General features: G+C 40.0%; 1 protein-coding gene across 1 annotated transcript in view; it reads right to left on the minus strand.

The window, feature by feature from the left end:
- The window catches only part of AKAIN1 (A-kinase anchor inhibitor 1), a 137,070-nt gene that overhangs the window by 80,313 nt on the left and 30,337 nt on the right, over positions 1 to 26,420 (minus strand). Inside the window, exons 3-4 of the mRNA XM_073006450.1 lie at positions 21,873 to 21,997; positions 19,198 to 19,245 (exon numbers count right to left, since the gene is read on the minus strand). Of these exons, the coding sequence (XP_072862551.1) occupies positions 19,198 to 19,245; positions 21,873 to 21,997 (173 nt within the window). The remainder of the gene's footprint in view (positions 1 to 19,197; positions 19,246 to 21,872; positions 21,998 to 26,420) is intronic.

The following is a 26,420-nucleotide window of genomic DNA, read 5'->3' on the forward strand; positions in this document are numbered from 1 at the left end:
TTTTGGTCTGAGGAACCCAGGCCCTGGCCACTACCAGGAAAAAGTACTTTTAACACTTGAATCTATATCTTTACCATATGCCCAATACAGTAGTCCTTGGAAGAAACAGATTAAGAGAAATACGTATGTCTTCAAGAACACTTACGTTCTGAGAAAGAATTCTGAATACAGATTCTAATGTAAAATGCTTTAGAGTATAAAGAATGCATGTATGATGCTTGCGGCATTTTAAACTTTCCACCCCACAGTTTTAAAGTATTAATATATGTTAATATATGCAATTTAGAAAGAAAGCCCAGCTTGAGCAGTTTTGATGTTCGCTGCCAAAGTTGGTATATTTAAAATTAAACATAACTAATGGCAAAAAATAATGGGAATGGTGCAGTCTTTGAGCTATGTCTAGTTGGCATTATTCTCTTGTACTAAAAGGAATAGTATTAACTTCCTCGCTTTGGGTAAGCCACTTTACATTTTTGGGCTGCAGTTTTCTCATGTAATTAGAGACATTATATTATTAAAGTTTGGTTCACAATTCTTTGAGTCTCTTATGGGAACAAAGAAGGTAAGAAGAGGGTATGTGCCCTCCTCTTAATCAAGGGGTTTCTTGAAACCCTCCAAAGAGAAAAATCTGAAACCACCTTTCCTAAAATGTTCACGGGTTTGTCATTCTGATGATCGATATCGTCCCACTGAAATATCTTCTTGAATTCCTAGTTAGAAATCTTTGTTAAGATAAACTGATCACTCTTCCCTTCGTGGACAGTTTATCTACCTAAAGACGATGGGGAAAAACACTGTTTTTCAAAGACGAAATACAGACATGTTGTAGCAGTTATGGTATTGCCAGTTAGTATTACAAAAGTTCCTGAGGAACTCCCCATTAACTTGACCTTATATGGACAATACTTGAGTCCTGTTTTTAAATTGAGTCTTGATCCTATTTGCTGACAGTTTCAAAGCAGCGTTTTTTTTCCCCCATAGTAAAAAACCTACAGGATACCACCACCAAAAAAAAAAAAAAAAAAAAAAATTTCAATAAACCTCACAAGAGCATACATTTGATAGAATACAAGGATCTTCTAATGAAAGATCTTCACCATTTTATAAGTAAGAACATGAAAGTATCTCATACAGATGTCTTTTGTTTGTTTTTTTGAGAAGGTACACAAGGCTTGCTTATAGATACGGAGTTACATGGAGGGACAGAAGGTCACTGGTCAGTGATTTTAGGTTTTTCTACTTCTGAAAACAGGTAATTACAGATTTTTATCAGTTTATCATTTCCTTTAGTCTTTTATTTTCTGCTGAATGCTCTCAAGGGAACGGATCCATACCTGTTTATATTATGTGTGGGCTTTTAATGCTTGGTATCTCTGGTCTTCCTTTTTAATTCTTAATATGTAATGCTCAGCATAATTTAGCCATTATTCATTTTTGCAGTAGCCTTCACTAGGTTCCTGCTTTTCAAATCCCTTGAAAAGATGAGATTTTTTTTTTCATGGAGTTCATGTCTAGTAAGTTGATCGTGATTTTTTTTTTTCAGAACCTTCTGGATTTCAGCTTTGGCAAGCTTCCTCTGTTTCAGCCACCTCCATCACCTGGGGTACAGTCCCATTCATGATTTTCCCCATCTCCAGGCATTTTTCATGGAAAGTTCACCATGCTTTTTAATTCCAGATTATCCATTTGTGTGACTTTAACCTCTACATCCAGGTCTTTCTGGCCAAACTACAGCATATCTACAATGAGGCCAATGGACACATTAGGGAGGTCCTATCACAGGAACAGCCGGAGTCGCTGGAAATCAGATTCCACCAGCTTTGCTTCAAGCCAACTTCCTAAGGAAGGCGTGGTAGCATCACAAATGCTGTTTGTCTCAGTTGCCTGAGAAATCAATTTCTTAGAGCTGTCATTCAAGACTGGGTCACATTTGAGATATAAAAACCTTTCTCAAGGTATACCCTTTGGCCCCTATGTCTAGTATGTCAGCTGGGCCTCTGAAGCTCTTCTCTTTGAGGTCCTGGCAGGCTCTGGCCCCTTTTGAGAAGGGGAAGCAGTCATGTGAACTCATGCACTGGAAGAATCCACTGTACCCCTTCCCTGGCTACTCTCAGCTTCTCTGCTGCAATTTTTGTCTTTAAACATATCTTCAGGTGATTCCAGTTTACATACATAATTGAGAAATATAAGATTTGGTCCCCAGTAGAGAGCCAGATGAACTTAAGGAGTCCATCTAAGAAAATTGCACAATTATCTAGTTTCACTTGGGTTTGGCTTTTATGGCTTTACTTGATTTAGTAATCAAATGATTTTCCAATGATTTTGATCAGGTGACTCTTCATAAATTAGAGAATGAACTCTAGAGCCAAATTAGCACAGTTTAAAAATAATCATTTTGTTTTAGTTCTCTATTGTGATTGAGGTTTGACTGTCTTGGCTAAACTAAGGCTCATCTAATATCTTTATTTTTGATATCCTAATTTCTTGCCAATTAATTGAAGATAACATACTAGCAGACCAGATAACTACTTATGCAAACCTCAGATAACTACAAATTAAAAAACAAATTTTAAAAACTACCAAAAAAAAGCAAAATTAAATCCTTTGCCTTCCCTGGATGCTTTGCACATGGCCTACTATCAACAATCCTCTACAGTGATTCTCAGCATCACCTAGGGAGCTTATGTAAAAACTCAAATTTCTGGGCCCTGTCCCCAGAGTTTCTTATCGAGTAAGTCTACATTGTGATCTGAGGATTTGCATCTCTAACAAAAGTTCCTAGGTGATGCTGACACTGTTGGTGTAACGGTGAGTAAAAATTAGAAACAAAACTATTTAATTCTGCCTGGTGCAAAGAAGAGAGAAAGAGACTTTTACCCTCCACATCCTTTTCTTTGGTCATTTACTTTAGGAAACTTAATTGTAAGCTTTCTCTGTGCCTCTTTGAAATGTCTGTAAATCTTCCCAAAAACTAAATTAGGCTTTTGCCAATTTTACAACCTAAGAATGTGAATTCCTCAAGGACCTGGGAGCTATCTCACTGAAATTTAATCATTGAGAAAAATAGTACCCCTATCTTTCAGCTTCCTTGAAACATAAAAGCCTAACTTTAGTAGGCACCTTGCTCCATTACAAAGCTACCTTCTGTCATAAAGATACAAGAAATTTATTTTTCTCTTGGACAAAGCAACTAACTAGCAGAGGGTCACCAAAATTACCAGGTGAATTTAGGGTGAACTCCGTGTGACAAACGGTGCTGCCAATTTCTCTTGAGAACTACAGAAAGTCCATGACATGATTTTTTGACTTCACGATGGTGCAAAACCATTGCTTTTCACTTTCAGTATAATATTCAGGAAATTACATAGTGAATATAAGATATTCAGTATCTTATTCTTTATTATAGACTTTGTGTTATATAATTTTGCCCAACTAACTGTAGGCTAATGTAAGTGTTCTGAACAGGTTGAAGGTAGGTTAGACTAAGCTCTAATGTTCAGTAGGGTAGGTGTATTAAGTGCATTTTCAACTTATGAAATTTAAGATGATATCCAAAGGATGAGTAAGAATGAGGTAAAGGAGGAGGAAAACATTGCTTCAGGCAAAGGAATAGTATGTACAAAAGCCCTGGGGTTTAAGAATATGATGTTTTTAGAGAACTGCAAATAATTCAGTATGGTTGGAGCAGAGGGATGTGGAATGATTATTGATGCTGTTGAAGAGTAGACAGAGGCCAGATTGCTATGCTTGGATACAATTTCAACCACCTACAAATCCATCTAATTAATCATCATGTGGTCATGTTTCTCCATTTTATCATTGGTTATACCTTAAAGACTTGCTCACATTACTTAAAATTGAGATACATTAGGCATCTATCCAATCTCCCATGCCAGTAATTCTACAGAAACAGATTAGGTTAGCTAGATAAGCATATTTACAATTAAATTTATGCTGTATCCTTCTAATCACCACTTTCTCATCAAAATGCTCACAAATCATCTGCATCAGTATCTTTTAAAAATGTATAAACCCATCTCTACTAAAAATACAAAATTAGCTGGGCATGGTGGAGCACGCCTGTAATCCCAGCTATTCAGGAGGCTGAGGCAGGAGAATTGCTTGAACCCCAGAGGCAGAGGGTGCAGTCAGCTGAGATTGTGCCATTGCACTCTAGCCTGGGCAACAAGAGCAAAACTCCATCTCAAAAAAAAAAAAAAAAAAAAAAAAAAAAAAAGTATAAATTTGTATCAAGCATGGTGGCTTGTGGGTTTAAGGAATTTCTTTTTTATTTCTGACATACTCCTGTGGAGTCTGTTTTGCTTTCATTTTTGTTGTATTGTTTGTAATTTATATTACACTATTAACAGTTTCTATTAGCACTGTGGAATTCATTCCTCTTGTGCTGAAGATAGAAATACATTATTTCTGGGAAGAAATTCTCCTTATCGTCTTCACTAATATTGGACTTAGATTCCTCCTATAAGACATGTTCTGTTTTTCATTTTGAACAGTTTCCTTGATGAAGAACTATCAAAGCAGTCAAAGCTATCAAAATAAAAAAGAATTCTGACTGGGCACAGTGGCTCACACCTGACATCCCAGTACTTTGGGAGGCCAAGGTGGGCAGATCACACGAGGCCAGGAGTTCAAGACCAGCCTGGCCAACATGGCAAAAACCCCATCTCTACTAAAAATACCAAAATTAGCCGGGCATGGTGGTATGCACCTGCAATCCCAGTTACTCAGGAGACTGAGGCAAGAGAATCACTTGAACCCGGGAGGCAGAAGTTGCAGTGAAACAAGGAGGTGCCACTGCATTCCAGCCTGGACGATGGAGCGAGACTCTGTCTCAAAAAAAAAAAAAAAAAAAAAAGAATTCTGCCTCATAGCATCTGTTAAGTTATACACTGGACCTATCCTTTCCTCACTGACAAGACATTTTTCAAATTTTTTGGTAAGGCCTACTTCATATAAAATGCAATCCAAGCCAAAAGTTAACAAGAATAAGGGGGAGGAAAGGGGACTCCAATAGCAGAGAAAGGTATTTACCTGGGATATACACTGCAAGAAAATCAAAGCTATAAGAAATATCCATGAATAGTAGACATAAGGTATCAGAGTAATAAAATTCCTGTCCCTAGGAGGGAATATTGGAGTTTGCCAGAGAAACAGAATGAGAGAGACAGAGAGATTTATTGTAGGAATTGGCTCATATGATTATGGAGGCTGAGAAGTCCCACGATCTGCCATCTGCAAGCTGGAGAATCAGGAAAGCTGGAGGTGTAATTCAGTCAAGTCCAATGGCCAGAGAACCGAGTGTACTAATATCCAAGAGCAGGAGAAAATGGATGTCCCAGAATAAGCACAGAGACTGATTTTGTCCTTCCTCTGCCTTTGTGTTTCATATGGGGCACTGAATGGACTGATGCCCATCCACATTGGTGAGGGTGGATCTTCTTTACTCAGTCTACCAATAGAAATGTCAATCACTTCCAGAAACACCCTCACCAACACACGTGGAAATAATGTTTTACCAGGTATCTGTGCATCCCTTAGTTCACTCAAGTTGACACAACCATCACAGAAGAAGACTGGCCTTACTCTGAAATTAGGAAACTAAAGAAGTGACCAGAATGGAGACTAGGCAGAGACAACTAGTTCTCTACCAAATATCTGAGGGGATTGGTTCCAAGAACTCTCAGGGATACCAAAATCTGCAGGTGTTCAGGTCATTTATATAAACTGTTACGGTATTTGCATATAACCTTTGCACATCTTCCCATATACTTCAAATCATCTCTAGATTACTTATAATAATGAGTGTAGTGTAAATGCTATGAAAATAGTTGTTACACTGTATTGTTTATTTGTTTTTGTATTGAATTGTTTTGGGGTGGGGGGGCAGTTGTATTCTCTCTTTCTTAGTAATAGAACCCCTGGTTTTTAGCTGGGCACATGACTGCCCTCAATAAAGATTAAAGTACCCCAATCTTCCTTGAGATTGTGGCCAGATGACTGAACTTTCAACAGTGAGATACAAGCAGATATCTTCTGTGGCAGTGTTAGGAAGCTATTCTATTAAAGATAGTAGGAACATTGCCTTTTGCCTTCTTTTTCCTCTTTCTCCATTTTTCTGCCTGGAATGCAAATGTGATGGTTAACACCCTAGCAGCCATTTTAGTTTATGAAGATGAGAGCCACTCCTCAGGGAGGGTGGACCTGAAAGCGGGATTCTAGATGTGGAACGACAGTACCAGCCCTGGACTACCTACCTCTGTGTGTGTGTGTGTGTGTGTGTGTGTGTATGTGTGTGTGTGTGAGAGAGAGAGAGACACTACAAGTAACACAAAGCATGGTACTTGGACTGGGAAGGTAAACGTTTAAAAATTTTAAATGTGGCATTGCTTTGTTGAAGACAGTCAAGCAGTAGGTGCTGCAGGCTTTGTTGAGGCTAGAAAGCTGTTGGTCTTTATTAGGTGATGGCAAAACAGTGGATCACATTTTCATGTGCTGTGTCTTGGGAGGCAAATGATGAGAATGTAGGATTGGGGAAATAGTAAGGAAAATCCGAAATGTTCATGTTTTGTAACCCCTTCTTGCCAATCTTAAAAGAAGGACAAACTGAGGCTAGATTAAGCGAGTCTACAGGTACACTTGGAAGGAAACACAGCCATACTAAGGAAGTACTCTGTCTGTGGCCTGCAGTCAAGTTTGACTAGGTCCTGTATTTGAGCTTTGAAAGAGTAAAGAATACAAGTGCTCATATACCCCTGAAGTAGTTACCAGCAGTGACTGCAAGGAGGTAATCTTATGGGATGAAACTATATTAACCATCATCTATAGCATATATGTATGTATGTGTATATATATGTGTATATATTTATATGTGTGTGTATATACACACATGTACACACACCCTACAACCCAGTGATTTCAAAAAATAAACATTTGTTTAGCTCATGAATCTGCAGGTTAGGTGCGTATTTCTACTGGTCTTGGCTGGGCTCACCTGTACCCAGTCAGCTGCAGGGTCTAGCTCTTCTTATCCTGGCTGGGATCTCACACATGTCTAGGATCAGCTGCTCTACTAGTCTAGGATGGTCTTGACTGAGACAGGTGGACTACTCAGCTCTCCACTGTCTCATCCTTCAGCTGGCCAGCCCAGAAATGTTCCCACGTTTACAGCATAAGAGCAAGCAAGCAAGAATAATATGCAACCACTTTTCCAAGCCTATGGTGAAGGGGTGGGCAGAACCTGTGGTGTTAGGAAGCAACTCATACCAGCCCACGGGTCTACTCTTTAATTTTCAGGAATTTGGCAAGCTGATTGCTAACACAGCCATTGTTTAATATTAAATTATGTACTTGCAATCAAATAATGTACATTAAAACAAGGATAACAGGTACTCAAAACTCATGACTTTCTAGTTATTTTATTACATTTTACTATCATCTGTCCTCTTAAGGTGTTTGTTTCTAGTGTCTCAGGTAGAAACACTACCGCATGCTTCAGTTGTGTCAAACCAGCAGCTTGAAATCAGTCACTGTTGGAGTGTTTGTACCATAGAAATTGATAGAAGCTACAAATGAAGTGTTGCTTGTTGATTTGTTAATTGTCTGGCTTAAGAAAGTGGTACAGAAAACATTAATGCAGATTAAACTTAAAAGCATGTTGTATCTGTGGCCATTACATTGCAAATACAAAAAAAAATGAGGAAATGTTTTTTGAAAACTATTATCTAATTCTGCAAAGATGTCACCTCATTTACAAACAACTGAAGTTTCAACTACCTCTTTATTGTTTCACTTTCCTCTTACTATGAGAATATCAATGAACATTCATGTCAGAACTACACTTGCTCATGAACTACAACTGTAGATTGGCTATGGATAAGAAAATTTAGTGACAGTCAAAACATTCGATAAGAATCAATTGGCTATATAGAACTTACAGTAAAGAGTATTGCATATTTTCTTGTCAATGTGTACTACACATATTTTCAATAAAATTTATAACATAATATACAAAGTAGTTTTTTAAGAAACATTTACCAGTATGCTATTGGGCAAAATGCTCCCTCAAGAGTAGGACACTGCAATATGTTAGGGCAAAGAGTATACTTAGAGAGAGGGGCAAAAATTTGGGTCACTAATCCAATTAAAGTGCCCTAGGCCCCTAGTCTTTCTCAAATACTTTCCATTAAGCAACTGTCAGTCAATAGAACTTAGTCCACTGACAAATCAGATTGTGATTTTTGCCTATTATTTTTAAATGTCTCAAGATAGCCAACACTTTTTGGAGGGATAGGGTGTTTGAGCTTGGGGTATAGGGAAGAATAGGCAGAACCTAGATGCCAATACTGTTGGGGTGATCGGACCCAACACCAGGTCGTAGGGGTGACGAAGTCCAGCAGAGTCAAAGGAATGAGAAAAGACAGTTTGAGAGAGAAAGTGGGTCCAGGGGGCCAACGCTAAGTATGGAGGCTGCGAAGGCTTCAAGCTCTGGAAGCTCAGACTATTGATTGGTGATCAAACAAAGACACAGGTGGTGAGGATGTGGGGTTGAAAGGGAGCATTGCATTAAGCACATGATTTACAGCTATGATGGTTTAGCATCTGCTCTACTACTTGAGATAATGGAGAGCAGGTTCTTTCAACTCAAGATACAATCAATCCTGGGAGATCAAGGAGCAAAGAGCCAGCAAGTCCAGACACATTCCAGAAGCCATAAGCCCTGGATTCTATCCAAGCCATGAGGAGTTTTATGCCCTGGGCTTAGATTATAGTGTGTCAGGGTAGCCTTCTACACTTTAGCAGAGCTTGGTGTTCCAAAGGCCACAAAGGGTTTTAGGCCCTGGACCCCAGACATGTTCCAAGACTTTACATTATGTGAGACATGCAAGCCCTGCCTCAGCTTCTTTCCCAACACTCAGCTTTTCTCCCAAGAAGTACATCACACTAAAATGTCTCAGGCTTAAAAATTGTCTAGACATCATGATCTCTGGCTATTAATATATGTGGAACTAACTGAAAGCAAATAGACCAGAAGATTACTAAATTTTAAGGAAATTGTTATTCAAAAGAAATATCAATCCTTGCCTGTGACCATCAAGCTCATAAAACAATTTCTGGGTCCCCATATTCACCCTAGCAGGAAGAGAGCTTCTGCAATGGCAACCACCACAAATGGGCTTCTGCCCCATGGCCCCTTCTCATGCAGCCATGTAATATAATGCACGTCCTAGAAACCAGAGATAAGAACCACAAAGTACAATGGGCAAGAGCTTAACTGAGGACTACCAAATAGCTAAGCAAAGAATGCACTCCTTTACTAGGAGAGGGAGCTTGTACTTTCTGCTCAGAGGTATTTGATCATTGATATGGACCAGTGACCACTACCAGTTTCTCCTTCTCCCCTTTCTCAAATAGGAGTTTTTACTATGGTGTCCTGTTTCCATATCCATGTATGTTTTTTAATGTATCTGCTGACAGACCACAAGAAGGTACACATGACCCCAAGGAAGGGACTGCGTATGATGGAGAGATCCTGAACATGGAGCAGGAATTCAGGAAGATCTTGAAGTTTTTTTCCTTGGAGAAAAGTAAATGTGTTCTCTGCAAACATGTTCTTGGCTTTTCTTGGATCATCAGCTCTGAGGAAAGCCAACTTCCATACAGTGAGAACACACAGCACCCTATAAAGGAAAAAGGTGCTGATATGTCCAGGTAGCCAAAAATATATATGTAGCCATGGCCAATATTTATTCTCCACTTCTTCCTTAGCAAGAAACCCCCTGATTTTTAGCTGGGCATATAATCACTTTTTATTAGGGTTCTCTAGAGAGACAGAAATAATAATAGAGATAGACAGATAATAGATAGATGACAGGGGATTTATTAGGGAAATTGGCTCATATGATTATGGCAGCAGAGAAGTCCCACAATAGGCTGTCTGCAAGCGGGAGACTAAGGGATGCCGACTCAGTAAAAGTCCAAAAGCCTCCAAACTAGGGAAGCCAGTGGTATAACTCTCAGTTTGAGGTCAAAGGCCTGAGGACCGGAAGTTTTGATGTCCAAGGGCAGGAGAAGAAGGGTGTCTCAGCTCCAGAAGAGAAAGCATTAATTTGTCTTTCCTCTGTCTATTTGTTCTATCTTGGCCCCCAACCAATTTGATGGTGCCTACCCACACTGAGGACGAATCTTCCCCACTCAGTTTATCAACTCATGCACCAATTTGCTCTGGACACATCCTCACTCGGAATGAATGCTTTACTAGCTATCTAGGTACCCATTAATCTAGTCAAATTGATACCTAAAATTAACCATCACATACCTGCAAATGAAGACAACATTCAGCGTATTAGCTTGTACCTCTTATGCTTCCATATTACTGTCATACATTTGCATGTAACTAAGTGTTGACTGCTGAGAGGGAGGCAATGTGTTGTACAGTAAGGTTTCTAGGAAACCTTAAACAACTGCTAGCACACACTTTTAACTTTTTTTGTATTTCTCTACTCTGCTTCCTGGGTTTCACCTTTGGCAACTAGAACCCTAGCAGATATCTTGAACCATGAGAATGAAGGTCATAAACTATAACAGTTTCACCAGACCAGCCTTGGACTGCCTACCTACAAATGTTTTCCATGCATGATAGAAATAAACCTCTACTGTGATTTAAGCTACCACTATTTTGTAGTTTGCTACTGCTACAGCCAAAACTGATTCTAACTGATACCAGAAAGAAATTTTTAAAATCTGTTAAATAAAGTTAGTATGTGCATATGTTTGGAGATGAGAAAAGGCAAGAGATTTGGAATTGGCAAGAAGGTTGAATTGGGGAATAGAGGCCAGAATTCAAAAAGAGAAGAGACATGGTGGAGATTTTAACTCTCCTGTCTTCAAAAGATGGAGTCTAATTCCTCTCACCTTATGTAAGGGCCAGACTGAGTAATTTACTATTAATAAATAGACTGAGTGATGGCGTGTGGGTTCTAAGACTAGGTTATAAAAGACGCTGTGGCTTTCACTTTGATCTCCCTTGAATTATTAGCTTCAAATAAAGCCAGGTGCTATATAGAGTAGACACTCAAATATCCCTAGGAAGAAGTGTATGTGGCGAGAAACTGAGCCCTTCAACAGGCTGCATATACTTGCCATGTGAGGACATCATTTTGGAAGAAGATCCTCAAGCCCCAGTCAAGCCTTCAGATGACAGTGGCCCCAGGCCAACATCCTGACCAAAACCTTATGAAAGGCCCTTACGTCAGAGGCAGCTAGCTAAGCTGTTCCTGAATTACTGATATAAAAACTGTGAAATCGTACATATTTATTTTTGTTTTAATCCACAAAGCTTCGGGGCAATTATTTATGTAACAGTGGATAACTCTACATACATTATCAAGCTGATATATTATGGGTAGAGGAAAAAGTTATAATGATGTGATAAGATGAGAAGGTGCTTGTTGGTTGCAGGACATGTCATCTGGGCTCCACCTTAATACTAAGTTATTGCATATAACAGGAAAAAAGGGAGCACTTTTCAGAGTCATGTACTCTGAAATTCAGATTCAAACATCTGCTGGACTGGGGTTCAAAGTATGACTCAACTCTTCCTTCCAGGGTTCTGACTGTTGGGGTATACAGAAGTGTTAAATTGCCAAATGGAAATAAGGAAGCATTATCTCTTAAGTCCTAGGCAAATGCTTTACTGGATAGGGCTTCTAATCTACTTGGAGACTACATAAGCCTTCATACACCCTCTTCTCTGAATTTTAGACAGCTGAGGACTGAATTACAATAATCCAAATGAGAAAGGAAAGGGTTTTGGCCTAAGGTGGAGATGACAGAGGTAGATATGGGGGTAGATTTGTGGTATATTTTGAGGATAGAAATGGCAGGCCTTACAGATAAACAGAATGTGAGAAGTGTTTCTTCTCTCTCCAGTCGGAAATATTGAGGGTACGTTTCCATTTTTCTTCATCGCCTTTCATGGCCTTTCCTAAGGGAAGGGGAGGGGATAAAGTGCTTGGTCAGGGCTCAGCAGTCTTTGAATCCTCTCTTTGTTTTGGATGAGGTAAGGGGATGCACTTCCTGGGTGCAAGTACAGCTGACCCTCTGGTGTTTGTTATTCACTCTGCACTGGGGTGCTGTGCTGGGTCCTCCTAATCATGTCCGTTCTTACTCCCTTCTAGTCCATTGTTCATACTGGTCATGGTTATTTAAAAAAAAAAAAAAAAATCCCCAAATAGTTCACTTGATTTACCTGAAGAGACCTGAAAGTCTAATTTTGGCCTACAGCAATGAGGATATTGGTAAGAAGCATATCCAGTGAAGTTCCTTCTTCACTTCAATGTAAAAATGGCATCACTATTTTTACAATATATTGTGTATATCTCACACTTCTCTCACTGGACTTTGTTCAAAGTTACCCCATCATCAGGTGACCATGAATATCTGCATCAAAAAATAAAGCCTCATAGAATTACCAGTTGTTCTAAACATGAGAAAAGGTTGATGGAGATATTATCCATCTTTGAAACACTGAAAATGAAACCAAAAACATCCATTAAAAGTTATGAAAAATGTATTGACTGACCTTTGAAGTTCAAGCAAGCCCAAATAATGCAAGATAATTAAAGATGACAAGTAAAAGGCCGGAGAAAATATATGAAGCTTGTCTAGTGAGCATGTTTAAAATAAATAATGTATCTTCATGAGTTATTGATGATCTGATAATTCTTGAGTACTGAGAAAAACATAGCAAGGAATGATTTGTAAAAGGTCATCAATAGCAAGTAGGAACACAACCAGTTCACTGCCGGTCTTGTAACTGATTAAAGTCCTAAGAAGAAAGGAGGTAAACGGGGGAAAAAAAGAGAAGGAGTAAACAGAAAGAGGACTATGCTCAGTTGAATAATGTTCCCCTAAAACTCACGTACACAAAAATAAACATGTCTGGGTTTCTTGCTAAGAAACTCATAATGTGATTTAGTCCATTTTGTGCCACCATTACAGAAAACTTGAGACTAAGTAATTTATAGTGAACTGAAATCTATTGGCTCACAGCTGGAAGCTGGGAAGTCTAAGATCAAGGGTCTGGCATCTGGCAGGGCTTTTTTACTGCATCACTCCATAGCAGAAGGGCAAAGACAGGATGAGATAGAACAAGAAATTAAACTCACAGCCTCAAGTCCTTTTATAATCAGCATTAATCCATTTATGGTGGTGTATCCCTCATTGCCTAATCACCTCTTTTTTACGATTTTTTAAAATTATTATACTTTAAGTTCTAAGGTACATGTGCACAACGTGCAGGTTTGTTATATATGTATACATGTGCCATGTTGGTGTGCTGCACCCATTAACTCATCATTTACATTAGGTGTATCTTCCAATGCTATCCCCACCTCCCCCCACCCTACAACAGGCCCCGGTGTCTAATGTTCCCCTTCCTGTGTCCAAGTGTTCTCTTTGTTCAATTCCCACCTACGAGGGAGAACATGCGGCGTTTGGTTTTTTATCCTTGTGATAGTTTGCTGAGAATAATGGTTTCCAGCTTCATCCACGTCCCTACAAAGGACATGAACTCATTCTTTTTTATGGCTGCATAGTATTCCATGGTGTATATGTGCCACATTTTCTTAATCCAGTCTATCATTGATGGACATTTGGGTTGGTTCCAAGTCCTTGCTATTGTGAACAGTGCTGCAATAAACATACGTGTGCATGTGTCTTTATAGTAGCATGATTTATAATCCTTTGGGTATATACCCAGTAATGGTATGGCTGGGTCAAATTGTATTTCTAATTCTAGATCCTTGAGGAATTGCCACACTATCTTCCACAATGGTTGAACTAGTATACAGTCCCACCAACAGTGTAAAAGTGTTCCTATTTCTCCACATCTTCTCCAGCACCTGTTGTTTCCTGACTTTTAATGATCGCCATTCTAACTGGTGTGAGATGGTATCTCATTGTGGTTTTGATTTGCATTTCTCTATGGCTAGTGATGATGAGCATTTTTTCATGTGTCTGTTGGCTGCATAAATGTCTTCTTTTGAGAAGTGTCTGTTCATATCCTTTGCCCACTTTTTGATGGGGTTGTTCTCTTCTTGTAAATTTGTTTGAGTTCTTTGTAGATTCTGGATATTAGCCCTTTGTCAGATGAGTAGATTGCAAAAATGTTTTCCCATTCTGTAGGTTGCCTGTTCACTCTGACGGTAGTTTCTTTTGCTGTGCAGAAGCTCTTTAGTTTAATTAGATCCCATTTGTCTCTTCTCGAGTTGCTCTTCTCGAGGAGTAGCTTTGTGGCATTTTCTGTATTTCCTGAATTTGAATGTTGGCCTGCCTTGCTAGGTTGGGGAAGTTCTGCTGGATAATATGCTGCAGAGTGTTTTCCAACTTGGTTCCATTCTCCCCGTCACTTTCAAGTACACTAATCAGACATTACATTTGGTCTTTTCACACAGTCCCATATTTCTTGGAGGCTTTGTTCATTTCTTTCTACTCCTTTTTCTCTAAACTTCTCTTCTCACTTCAGTTCATTCATTTGATCTTCAATCACTGATACCCTTTCTTCCAGTTGATCGAATTGGCTACTGAAGCTTGTGCATTTGTCACATAGTTCTTGTGCCATGGTTTTCAGCTCCATCAGGTCACTTAAGGACTTCTCTACACTGGTTATTCTAGTTAGATATTCGTCTAATCTTTTTTCAAGGTTTTTAGCTTCTTTGCGATGGGTTCAAATTTCCTCCTTTAGCTCGGAGACATTTGATCGTCTGAAGCCTTCTTCTCTCAACTCGTCAAAGTCATTCTCTGTCCAGCTTTTTTCCATTGCTAGCGAGGAGCTGCATTCCTTTGGAGGGGGAGAAGTGCTCTGATTTTTAAAATTTTCAGCTTTTCTGCTCTGTTTTTTCCCCATCTTTGTGGTTTTATCTACCTTTGGTCTTTGATGATGGTGATGTACAGATGGGGTTTTGGTGTGGATGTCCTTTGTGTTTGTTAGTTTTCCATCTAACAGTCAGGACCCTCAGCTGCAGGTCTGTTGGAGTTTGCTGGAGGTTCAATCCAGATGCTGTTTGCCTGGATATCAGCAGAGGAGGCTGCAGAACAGCAAATATTGCTGAACAGCAAATGTTGCTGCCTGATCGTTCGTCTGAAAGTTTCATCTCAGAGGGGTACCCGGCTGTGTGAGGTGTCAGTCTGCCCCTACTGGAGGATGCCTCATAGTTAGGCTACTCAGGTCAAGTCCCTGACCCACTTGAGGAGGCAGTCTGTCCATTGTCAGATCTCAAACTCCGTGCTGGGAGAACCACTACTCTATTCAAAGCTATCAGACAGGGACATTGAAGTCTGCAGAGGTTTCTGCTGCTTTTTGTTTGGTACACCCTGTCCCCAGAGGTGGAGTCTACAGAGGCAGGCAGGCCTCCTTGAGCTGCAGTGGGCTCCACCCATTTCGAGCTTCCCAGGTGGCTTTGTTTACCTATTCAAGCTTCAGCAATGGCAGGTGCCCCTCCCCCAGCCTCGCTGCCACCTTGCAGTTTGATCTCAGACTGCTGTGCTAGCAATGAGTGAGGTTCCATGGGCGTGGGCCTAATCACCTCTTAAAGGTCCTACCATTTAATACTGTTAAAATGGCAATTAAATTTCAAAATAAATGTTGAAGGGGACATTCAAACCATGGCAGGGACTTATATAGAAATAATGTCTTTGCAAATGTAGTTAAAGTGAGGTTATAACAGATTAGGGTAGGTCCTAATCCAGTATGACCGATAACCTTTTAAGCAAAGGAAAGGACAGAGAGACACACAGGGAGGAAAGACCTGTGATGTCAGAGGTAAAGATTGAGGGATGCAGCTTCAAGCCAAGGAACCAACAGAAGCTAGAAGACAGGCATGGAACAGATTCTTCCCAGAACCTCACACAGGGAGCATGACCCTACTGACACCTTGTTTTAGCATCTGATAAAAAAACTCGTTTTCTGGCTTACAGATGATGCCTTCATGCTGTGTCCTCATGTGATAGAAGGGTAGAGGGATTTCTCCAGGGAATTAATCTCATTCTCAAGGGCTTTGCCTTGATGAGTTAATCACCTTCCAAATGTCCCACCTCCTAATACCATTATCTTGGGGGTTAGGATTTCAATGCATAAATTTTGAGGGGACATAAACAGTCTGTCTATTGAAATATTCAACCTGACACATAGTTTGAAACCTATGAGAAAAAGAGATAGTTGCCCAACTATTTATTAGAGTTAGATAATTGTGATAACAAAACAGTACACAAACAATACAAGAAACTGAAATTAGTGACCAATCTCACTCAAAGCAAATACAAAAATCATAAGTAAAATACAAATAAAATTGAGCAACATGTTAAAAAAACTAAAATACCGCTTCATAATCTGCGTGGACTTCCTTATTCCAGGAATATGAGGATAGTTCAACATTAGAAAAATCTACTGACATAATGCACCACATCAAAAAGCTAAAGAAGAAAATGTGTATAATTCTCTTGGTATTTATAGAGGAATATTTAATAACATTTTGTTCTCAAAGGGCAAGAGAAGCCTTGCTCTAAGATCAGTAGAAAAAGTTCATCAAAATTAACAGATTACTAATGGAGTAAGGTTGCAAAAAATGTTACATTGATGATTAACTGGCAAAACATCACCCAATCAGTAAAATGTGACAATTTGGGGCCATGGGAGAAAGTAAGATGGCAGACTGCCTCTGAAGAAAAAAATTCCAAATCTTTTGAAATTGAGTTTAACAGAGATGTGATAGCAACTACCCCAGGTTAGGGAGGGTTCTAGGGAAATGATTAAGATCAGGTATCGATCTGATTCCAATCAGAAATAGATGTGTATATTCTGTTGTTGTCAATTGCTTTCTCAGAATCCCTTACTGGGTGTTCACTGCTGTTAGGATATAGACAAAGATCTTTCATCATGACCTTCAAGGAAAGGTAGCCTGGGGTGGGGAGGAGGGGTGAGAATGAAGAAACTGCTCCTTCTGAGCACATTCCAAGTAAGATCATCCTTTATAATGTCTTAGGTAATACATTGGCCTGATGGTTTTTAAAACTAAAAAAATAAATAAAAGTGTACCTTAGGTGACACCATTTTTGTGTCCACCTCCCTACCAACTAATGGCAAAGGCTCAATCCTGGACCCAGATTCACCCCAGACTAACTCCCAAGACTGAGTCCCTGGCAGTGCTTTCATCTTCAAGGCCTGCATCCGAATTCCCCTGATTATGCCACTAGTCATCTGAAGTGGGAACCGTGAGACACAGGCAGTGAGAAATTAACAGTGTGTGAGGAAGACAGGATATAATCAGATTCATGTTTTAGGGAAATTGTTGTATCAAACATGTCAAAAGGAAAGATAAAACTAGAAACAGTCTAGAGAATGAATTTCACAGGGTATAAACTAAAGACAGATCAGTTGACAAAACAAACTTAATAGTCCAAAGGAAAGAAGATGAAAGACTAGGTCAGAACAAAGAAATATGATACATTTGAGAGGAAATTTTGAAATGAAAATATGGACCTTTTAACAAAAATATTATAGATTGTTAATGATACTTTTTGTTTTAATCAATACCTCTGAATGCCAAACTAAAACGATATTAGAGTTACAAATAATAATAACACTTCCAAAACTATTTTGCATACAACTTAACTTTGAGCATCTCCTTAATGATTTTGATCCCCTTGTAAACTTGAACATTCAACCTAAAAATTCTCCCAGCACTTTGGGATTTACAGGCCAAGGCAGGTGAATCACTTGAGTTCAGGAGTTTGAGACCAGCCTGGCCAACATGATGAAACCCCATCTCTACTAAAAATACAAAAAAAAAAAAAATAGCCAGGTATGGTGGCAGTTGCCTATAATTCCAGTCAGTTGGGAGACTGAGGCGGGAGAATCACTTGAACCTGGGAGGTGGAGGTTGCAGTGAGCTGAGATCATGCCACTGCACTCCAGCCTGAGCGACAGAGTAAGATTCTGTTCAAACAAAACAAAACAAAACAAAACCAAGGAAAGTGCTAAAACTTATTTCTATTATTCACCAATCAGAAGATTTTGTTAGATGATCCTTTATCATTAATTTCCAAACTGACAATAATATTTAGACCAATTTATTTTAATTTTAGTCACTTTTCCCCCAAAATGCTTAGGAATATAGCAATAGCAGACTCCTTCCTAATATTGTAATGGCAAATTACTGCCTTATTCTCTTTCAAGGATATATATCAATTTCACTTTCCCAGAAATATCTTTTAGGATAAAATGGTATTAGATTAGTTTTGAACATAATTTAATGATTCCAAATGGAATTATTCATATAAAACTCTATCTCAGAGAAATATAATTTTGACAATATGTAGGAAAGAGCACTAGAATAAGAGCAAAAAAATACTTAGTTCTAGATGTGTCAGTGACTATGTGAGAAATATAAACTGTCTAGGTTTGTGGTTTCCTCTTTATTGGGTAAGAGTTTAGATTGGTTTATTTCTAAAGGTTTTTCCAAAAATAACAGTATTTAGATGATGTTCAAATATAGTATATGATATTTTGCTTACATTTTGGGCTTAATTGTATAACACAGCACTTAAATATTTCACAGAAAACTTAATTTTTTATTAAAAAATGAAACATGCTTACTATGAACAATTTTCTTATATTTTATACTTCCTATATAAAATATAGGAAAATGAAGAGAAAAAAATATTATCACTCCTCTCCATCTCTTAGGTGCTGAGGAACTTGCCAGTACGATTAAAGTTGTAGTTCTCTCACCTCCCCTTGCAAATTCAATAAACTAATCTGACCATCCTTAAGAACTAATTGCCAAATTCTGTCACACTTTGTTCTTTCATTTGATAAAGATTCTTTGCTTGGCCAAACTTCAGTCATGTTGCTGAACCTTCTTCTAGGTCCATCTATGTACTTTCGTGTAACAACCCAGTTTTAGCAAGAACATTGCTCAGTCAGTTTAGCAAAAATCCCCCATCCTCTTTATTTGATCACCTTCACTATCGATTGATAAATATAGCTCTGTTACAGCAGCATAAAACAGACTAAGACAATAAATATATAATTGAGTTTCTCATTGTGTTAGTTTGTTTTGAGCTGCTATGAGAGAATACCACAGACTAATTTTTAAATAATAGAGATTTATTTCTTACTGTTCTGGAGTCTGGGAAGTCCAAGACCCAGAGACATCTGGTGAGGGTCTTCTTGCCATGTTGTCCCATAGCAGAAAGCAGAAGGGCAAAAGAGAACAAGAGGGGGGTCAAACTAATTTTTATAACAAACCCACTCAGACGACAACTAATCTATTCCCACAATAATGATATGAATCCACTCATGAAGGCAGAGCTCTCATGACCAAATCACATCTTAAAATTCCCACCTCCCAACATGGTTGCATTGGGAGTTAAATTTCCAACACATGAGCTTTGAGAGACACATTCAAATCACAGCATTCATCTTTTACCATCTCTGAGGTGATGCTCCGTCATCCTGGCCTGTCTTCAGCAAGAATCCTGCTCGGTTGGTGTAGCCAGAATCTCCCTTGTTTCTCATGTTTCCTCTCAGTAATTTTCTCCTGCTTTCTTTCCACCAACCTTCCCTGCTCCTTGGCTATAAATTCCCACTTGCTCATGGTTTACGTGGTTGTGAGCCCAGTTTTATACTGAGGTCTCTTTTCCCGTATTGCAATAGTCTTGAATAAAAGATATTTTTAACGCTTTTACTACTGTCCAGCTTTGCCTTTTCTTTGACATGTTAAGGCTTATCAGACAGAACTATCTGTATTTCTGTCTTCCTAAACTCCTAAGACTGAATACCCTAAAGAGCGCCCCCTACTGGTCTGGTTTGCCTATCTCTGACCCATGCTTGAACACAGGAGATTTTATATCAAGAGCCTCTTAACAGCCCAGCCACCAAGTTTCTAATTCCTTATCTCTGAGTTGGTCTTTAAGACCAGACTCATTGTTCCATTTATCTGATTACCCTGCTTATTTCCCAAATCAACCTCTCAGACTAAGTCTTCTTTCTGTTGTGAGACAATGAGTTCTGGTTAAATACATAGATAATTGACAGATTCCTTCCTGATGCTGGTGAAGAGAAGTTAGTGTTGTTGACTTTTGTCAGGACTACACTACATACATTATTTCCTTGACTACAGCAAATAAGTACTGTAGGAAAATCTGTTAACATGAACATCTATCACATGAACATCTATCAAAACTATAAAAACCTAAATTTAAAACTCATATCCTTCATTACTAATGGTTTAACTATCAATTTCATATTTAGATTATGATTTAATCTCAGTTCCTCAGGAGAAATATAACTCTCATACTTAAAGGGACTAAATACACACACACACACACACACACACATGCACACTTCCTTTTAACACACTTATGTGGGCCTAAAAGAATATACTTGCAAGCAATATGGTATAATAAAGGCTAATGTTAGCAGTAATAACAGCTGAGAATTGAACAGTTTGTCACTGGGAAACCAAAATATGCCACCCTAAAATATGTTTCTTTGGCATATTTCAGTATGGTTATTTAAAGGGGCTGCAGACACAGGAGTAGCTCTGAAAAGCTGTCCTTTGTGGAGGAGATTTGCATCTGTAGAGGAAATCTATATTAGTGAAGTAAACAGCAGATGCAAATAGGCTTTCTTGAGGGCCTCCTTATCTGCCTTACCCAAATCTAGGAAAGACTGACTCACAGGAAAAGGAGACTAAAGTCCTGACACTTTTACAGAATTGACAGAGAAACTAGTACCATAGGCTACCACCTATTCTTTCAAGGGCTGCTACATGATAGCCTTTATCTGTATAACAAGACAGCCTTTGTTTGACACACCTTTCTTCCCCTACACCTCCCATAGCCTGTCACCATCTCCACCAAGGAGTTCTAAGCCTCTATTCTTTTCTGTATGGTATAAAACCTTCAATCATGTGGCCTCTTTCTGGAGTGTCATATTTCATGTGGCTTCTGTGCATATACGCCGATTACTAAATTAGTCCTCCTAATCTCTCTGTTGCTAGTTTATTTCAGCAGACTTAATGACTCAAACCCTCAGAGAGGGAGGGAGAAATCCCTTGGCCCCTACATCACCATTATAATGGTTTTAATTCATAGAGAGGCAAATTCAGAACAAAGAACCCTTAAGACTACAAATCACAAATTTTAGTGTGGCAACTCATTGTGCAAAAACTAAGTAGCAGCAGGATCAGACCATGTTCTGGACTCCCATAGTAATCATGTCTGCTTCTTTCATGGCAGTTATCTTTTTGCCTTGTTAAATAGTAATTTTTGTCTGAATTAGTAGTTACATACTTTTTCTCCCTTTGTATACTTACTTATTGAGAGCAAAGAACAACCCAACTTTGTATCCACCGTGCCCCTGCCCTCCCACCCTAGTTTAGAGTTCAGATTGTTAGCTTGATGGCTGAATGCTCCATTGAGCAATGGAAGGAGAGCCAGGGGATACAAGTGCAGCAGTAAATGTAAATACATGTATCTGTTACGCATGGATATGTGTTATTTTTACATTAGTTCTTACAAGTTTCTTCCTAGTTCATATGAAAGTGTTTCTTATTCAAGTATCTAAGTATTATACAACCCCTTTATAACACTTTTAAAAAAGTCATCATCTATCCCTGATGCTAATTTCAATACTTTTTATTAGACTGTTACTCAGAACTTGGGGCAAAGCAAGATGGCAGAATAGAAGGCTCCACTGATCATCTCCACTGCAATGATGCCCTTTCAACTAGTTACACCCAAAAAAGCACCCCAATAAGAACCAAACATCAGGTGAGCACTCACAGTACCTGATTTTAACATCATTTTGCTGAAAGAGGCACTGAAGACATAGGAAAGCCAGTCTTGAATTGCCAAAGCCATCTTCCCCCATCCTCCAGCAGCAGTGGTGTGGTATAGAGAGCATTTCTGTGCACTGGGGAGAGAGAGAGAGAGAGCAGCAGTTGTTACGCATTGAACTCAGAGCTGCCCTATTAGATCTGAAAACAAAACTGAACAAAATTTAGCTGATGCCCACCCACAGAGGGAGCATTTAAACCAGGCCTAGCCAGAGGGGAATTGCCGATCCCAATGGTCTCCAAACTTGAGTTCCCCACCACAGGCTAAGGTTCTCTGGGGCCTTAAATATACTTGAAAGGCAATGTAGGCCATAAGAACTGCAACACCTATCCAAATCCTAGTGTTGAACTGGGCCCAGAAACAGTGGACTAGGAGGGCTACTGAGACACCAGGCCGGGTGGCTAAGAGAGTGCTGCTATCACCACTCCTCTAACCCAGGCCACACAGCTCACAGTCACAAAAGAGACCCCTACCCTCCACTTGAGGAGAGAAGGAAGGACTTTGTCTTGCATCTTGGATACCAGCTCAGTAGAGCAGAAAAGGGAACTGATCAGAGTTCAGTTCCAGGCTCTAGCTCTGGGTGGCATTTCTAGATATACCCTGGGACAGAAGGGAACTCCTTGCCTTGAAGGGAAGGACCCAGTCCTGTCAGGATTCATCACTTGCTAACTGAAGACGACTCTTGAAGTTCCTAATTCCAGGACTTGGTTCTTGAATGGCATTTCTGGACCTGCCCTGGGCCAGATGGGAGCCCGTTACCCTGAAAGGTGAGTCCCAGGCCAGACAGCATTCACTACAAGCTGGCTGAAGAGCTCTTGGGCCTGAAGGGAACATTGATAGTGTGGCAATACTCCCCATGGGCCTGTGGCAGCAGTGGCCACAGGGTGAGGCTCCTCTGCCTTTGGGAAAAGAACAGTGGGAAGGACTGTGTCTTGTGGTTTGAGTGCCAGCTCAGCCACAGTAGAGTAGAACACCAGGTAGATTTCTAAGGTTTTTGACTCTAGTCTCTGGTTTCTGGACAGCACCTCTGGACCTACTCGGCCTGGGGACTTCTACTCCGAAGAGAAGAACACAGGCCTGGTTGGCTTTGCCACCTGCTGATTATAGAGCCCAAAGGCCTGGAGTGAACATAGGCTATAGCCAGGGAGTTGTCACAGCAGGCCTTGGGTGAGACCCAGTGTGTGCCGGCTTCAAGACTGACGTACCACAGTACTACTAGTCGTGGCTACAGGAGTGCTTGTGTCACTCCACCTCTAGCCCCAAGTGACTCAGAACAGAGAGACTCTATTTGGGAGAAGGTAAGGGAAGAGAACAAAAGTCTCTGCCTGGTACTCCAGGGAATCCTTCTATATCTTGTCCAAGACCGTCAAGGTGGGATCTCTATGTGTCTGCAGGAACCACAGCATCGCTGGGCTTGGAGTGCCTCCTAAAAGAGATACAACTTAGATCACAGCACCCAAGTCCTTTTGAATACCTGGAAAGCCTTCTCAAGAAGGACAGGTACAAAAAAGTCCAGGCTGAGAATACTACAATAAATACCCAACTTTTCAATGCCCAGATACAAATGAACATCTGCAAGTATCAAGACCATCCAGGAAAACATGACCTCCCCAAATGAAGTAAAATAAGACACGAGGGGCAAGTCCTGGAGAAATACAGATATATGATCTTTCAGGCAGAGAATTCAAAATAGCTGTTTTGAGGAAACTCAAAGAAATTCAGATAATATAGAGAAGCAATTCAGAATTCAATCATACAAACTAAACAGAGAGATTGAAATTACTGAAAAGAATCAAGCAGAAATTCTGAAGCTGAAACGTGTAACTGCCATACTGAAGAACGCATCAGTCTTTAAATCGCAGAATTAATCAAGCAGAAGAAACAATTAGTGAGTTTGAAGATAGGCAATTTGAAAATACAGTCAGAGGAGACAAAAGAAAAAAGAATAAAGAATAAAAAAAAAGCATGCCTACAAGATCAAGAAAATAGCCTCAAAGAGGCAAATCTAAGGGTTGTTCACTTTAAAGAGGAGGTAGAGAAAGAGATAGGGGTAGAAAGTTTATTAAAGGGATAATAACAAAGAGCTCCCCAAACCTAGAGGAAGATATCAATATTGAAGTACCAAAAGATTATAGAACACCAAGCAAATTTAACCCAAGGAAGACTACCTTAAGGCATTTAATAATCAAACTCCAAAAGGTGAAAGATAAAGAAAGGCTCTTAAGAGTAGCAAGAGTAAAGAAATAAATAACATACAATGGAGCTCCAATATGTCTGGCAGAAGATTTTCAGTTGAAACATTACAGGCCAGGTGGGAGTGACATGACTTTAAATATGCCATACTTTAAACATATACTATTCTAGGGTACAAAAAGTTATCCTAAAATAGTATATCTGGTGAAAATATCCTTTAAGCATGAAGGAGAAATAAAGACTTCCCAGAATACAGAGGACAAGATGACTGACTAGACGCAGACTAGTGGAACAACTTCCATGGAGGGGCTGAGACAACTGGCATGCTTTTAACAGATCTTCAGAGGGAAGGCACTGAGGGTAGATGGAGGAAAGACAGAGAAGCTGGGTGAAGGGAGAGAAAGCTGGGAACCCACACACTGGGATTCATTTCTGAACCACAATAGCTCTGGGGGAATCGGTGAGATAAACTGGCAAGGAGCAACCTACTCTTGCCACATGTCTATGGGATCCTGGCAGAAGGGGACCCCTTCTGCCACCATGGACACTTGAGGTGTCAGAGACAGCTGCTTAGGGAAGTGGTTGGAGCAGCAAGTCAGCTGACGTGGAACCCAGAGAGTTTGGTATGGGAGTATATGTAGTGGAGCATGGCCAGGGATGGCCATCCTCTTAGGTTTGATTTGTTTCCACAAGAGACTTTAGCCCTAGGTGAACTGTCAGACCTAATCTCTGCACGGTGGTCTTGCACATCAGATGGGGCTTGCCCAACCTGAGCACTCAGTGGTCTGCTGGATTCTCCTGGGTCCCCAGCCTGGCCACACCTGCTTACAGGACAGTTTTGGGTCCCTGGGGGCCCACACCATCGCTTTTGCACCAGAGGACCATGCCTGACCAGTGCAGAGGTCCATCTAGGCAGCTACTACAGCCGTGCAACAGCCCACATGCTCCCCCCTCATACTGCAGCTTCCTTTAGACTCACGTCACTTTTCTGGTGCATGTCTGTACAGGCAGGTTTTACTTTACTTGCCCTACCAGCATATGGGAATTCAGTCTGCCTCCCTCTCCCTGCCAACGACCACTGCAGATGGATCCTTGCAGGCACAGGGCCAGTAAGCCCCACTACCACCAGCACCCTGCCTTTGCACTAACACAACACAAAGAACACTGAATCTTCCCACACCCTAAGTGATCATTCCTGCTTACAGGGCACAGAGGAGACACCCAGACCTGTGCTGGCCAGCCCCTGACCCCCAAACCAACACTACCTCCAGTACAACTGTGCACACTGTCTCCAGCAGGACCCCCCACCAGCTGCATTGCCTCCACCACTGTGGTGAATGCCCATAGTGAGGAAGGAACCCCTGCATCCACTAGCACTCTGCTGAAGCTGCCACACCTTGGCTCTCCCAGCATAGTGGACTCCAAACCTCGAGGAGCCAGAATACAAAGTCAAGGCCTAATACAAGTCCCCCAGAGTTAGAGCATGCAGTCTTAGAGTTGGGAACTCCCAGAAATGAAACCAGTCAGCTGAATCCACTTTATACCACAAACATTCAAGGTCGTCATCACAGAGGATAAAATAAAAAAAGACATCCAAAAGTCAGCAACCTCAAAGATTGAAGGTAGAGAAACCCACAAGATGAGAAAGAATCAGCACAAGAATACTGAAAACTCAAAAAGCCACAGTGCCTTCTTTTCTCCAAATGACCATATCACCTCTTCAGGAAGAGTTTGGAACTAGGCTGAGATGGCCAAAATGACAGCAATAGAATGCAGAATATGGATGGGAATGAATATCATTGAGCTACAGGAGTACATTGAAACCCAATACAAGGAAGCTAACAGTTAGGATAAAACAATGCAGGAGCTGACAGACAAAATAGCCAGTATAGAAAATAACTGACGTGATAGACCTAAAAAAAAAAAACTCTAAAAGAATTTTATAATGCAAGCAGAAGTATTAATAACAGAATAGACCAAGTAGGGGAAAGAATCTCAGAGCTTAAAGACTATCTTCCTGAGATAAGACAAGCAGGCAAAAATAGAGAGAAAAGAATGAAAAGGAATGAATAAACCTCCAAGAAATATGGGATTATATATAGAGACCAAATCTACAACTGATTGATTTCCCTGAAAGAGATGGGAAAAATAGAACCAAGCGGAAAACATATTTCAGGATATCATCCAGGAGAACTTCCCCAGCCTAGCTAGAAAGGCTAACATTCAAATTTAGGAAATGTAGAGAACCCCAGTGAGATACTTCACAAGAAGATCATCCCCAAGACACATAACCGTCAGATTCTCCA

The sequence above is a fragment of the Chlorocebus sabaeus genome, chromosome 18 (genome assembly GCF_047675955.1).
Source record: "Chlorocebus sabaeus isolate Y175 chromosome 18, mChlSab1.0.hap1, whole genome shotgun sequence".
In the NCBI taxonomy this organism is placed as follows: Eukaryota; Metazoa; Chordata; class Mammalia; order Primates; family Cercopithecidae; genus Chlorocebus; species Chlorocebus sabaeus.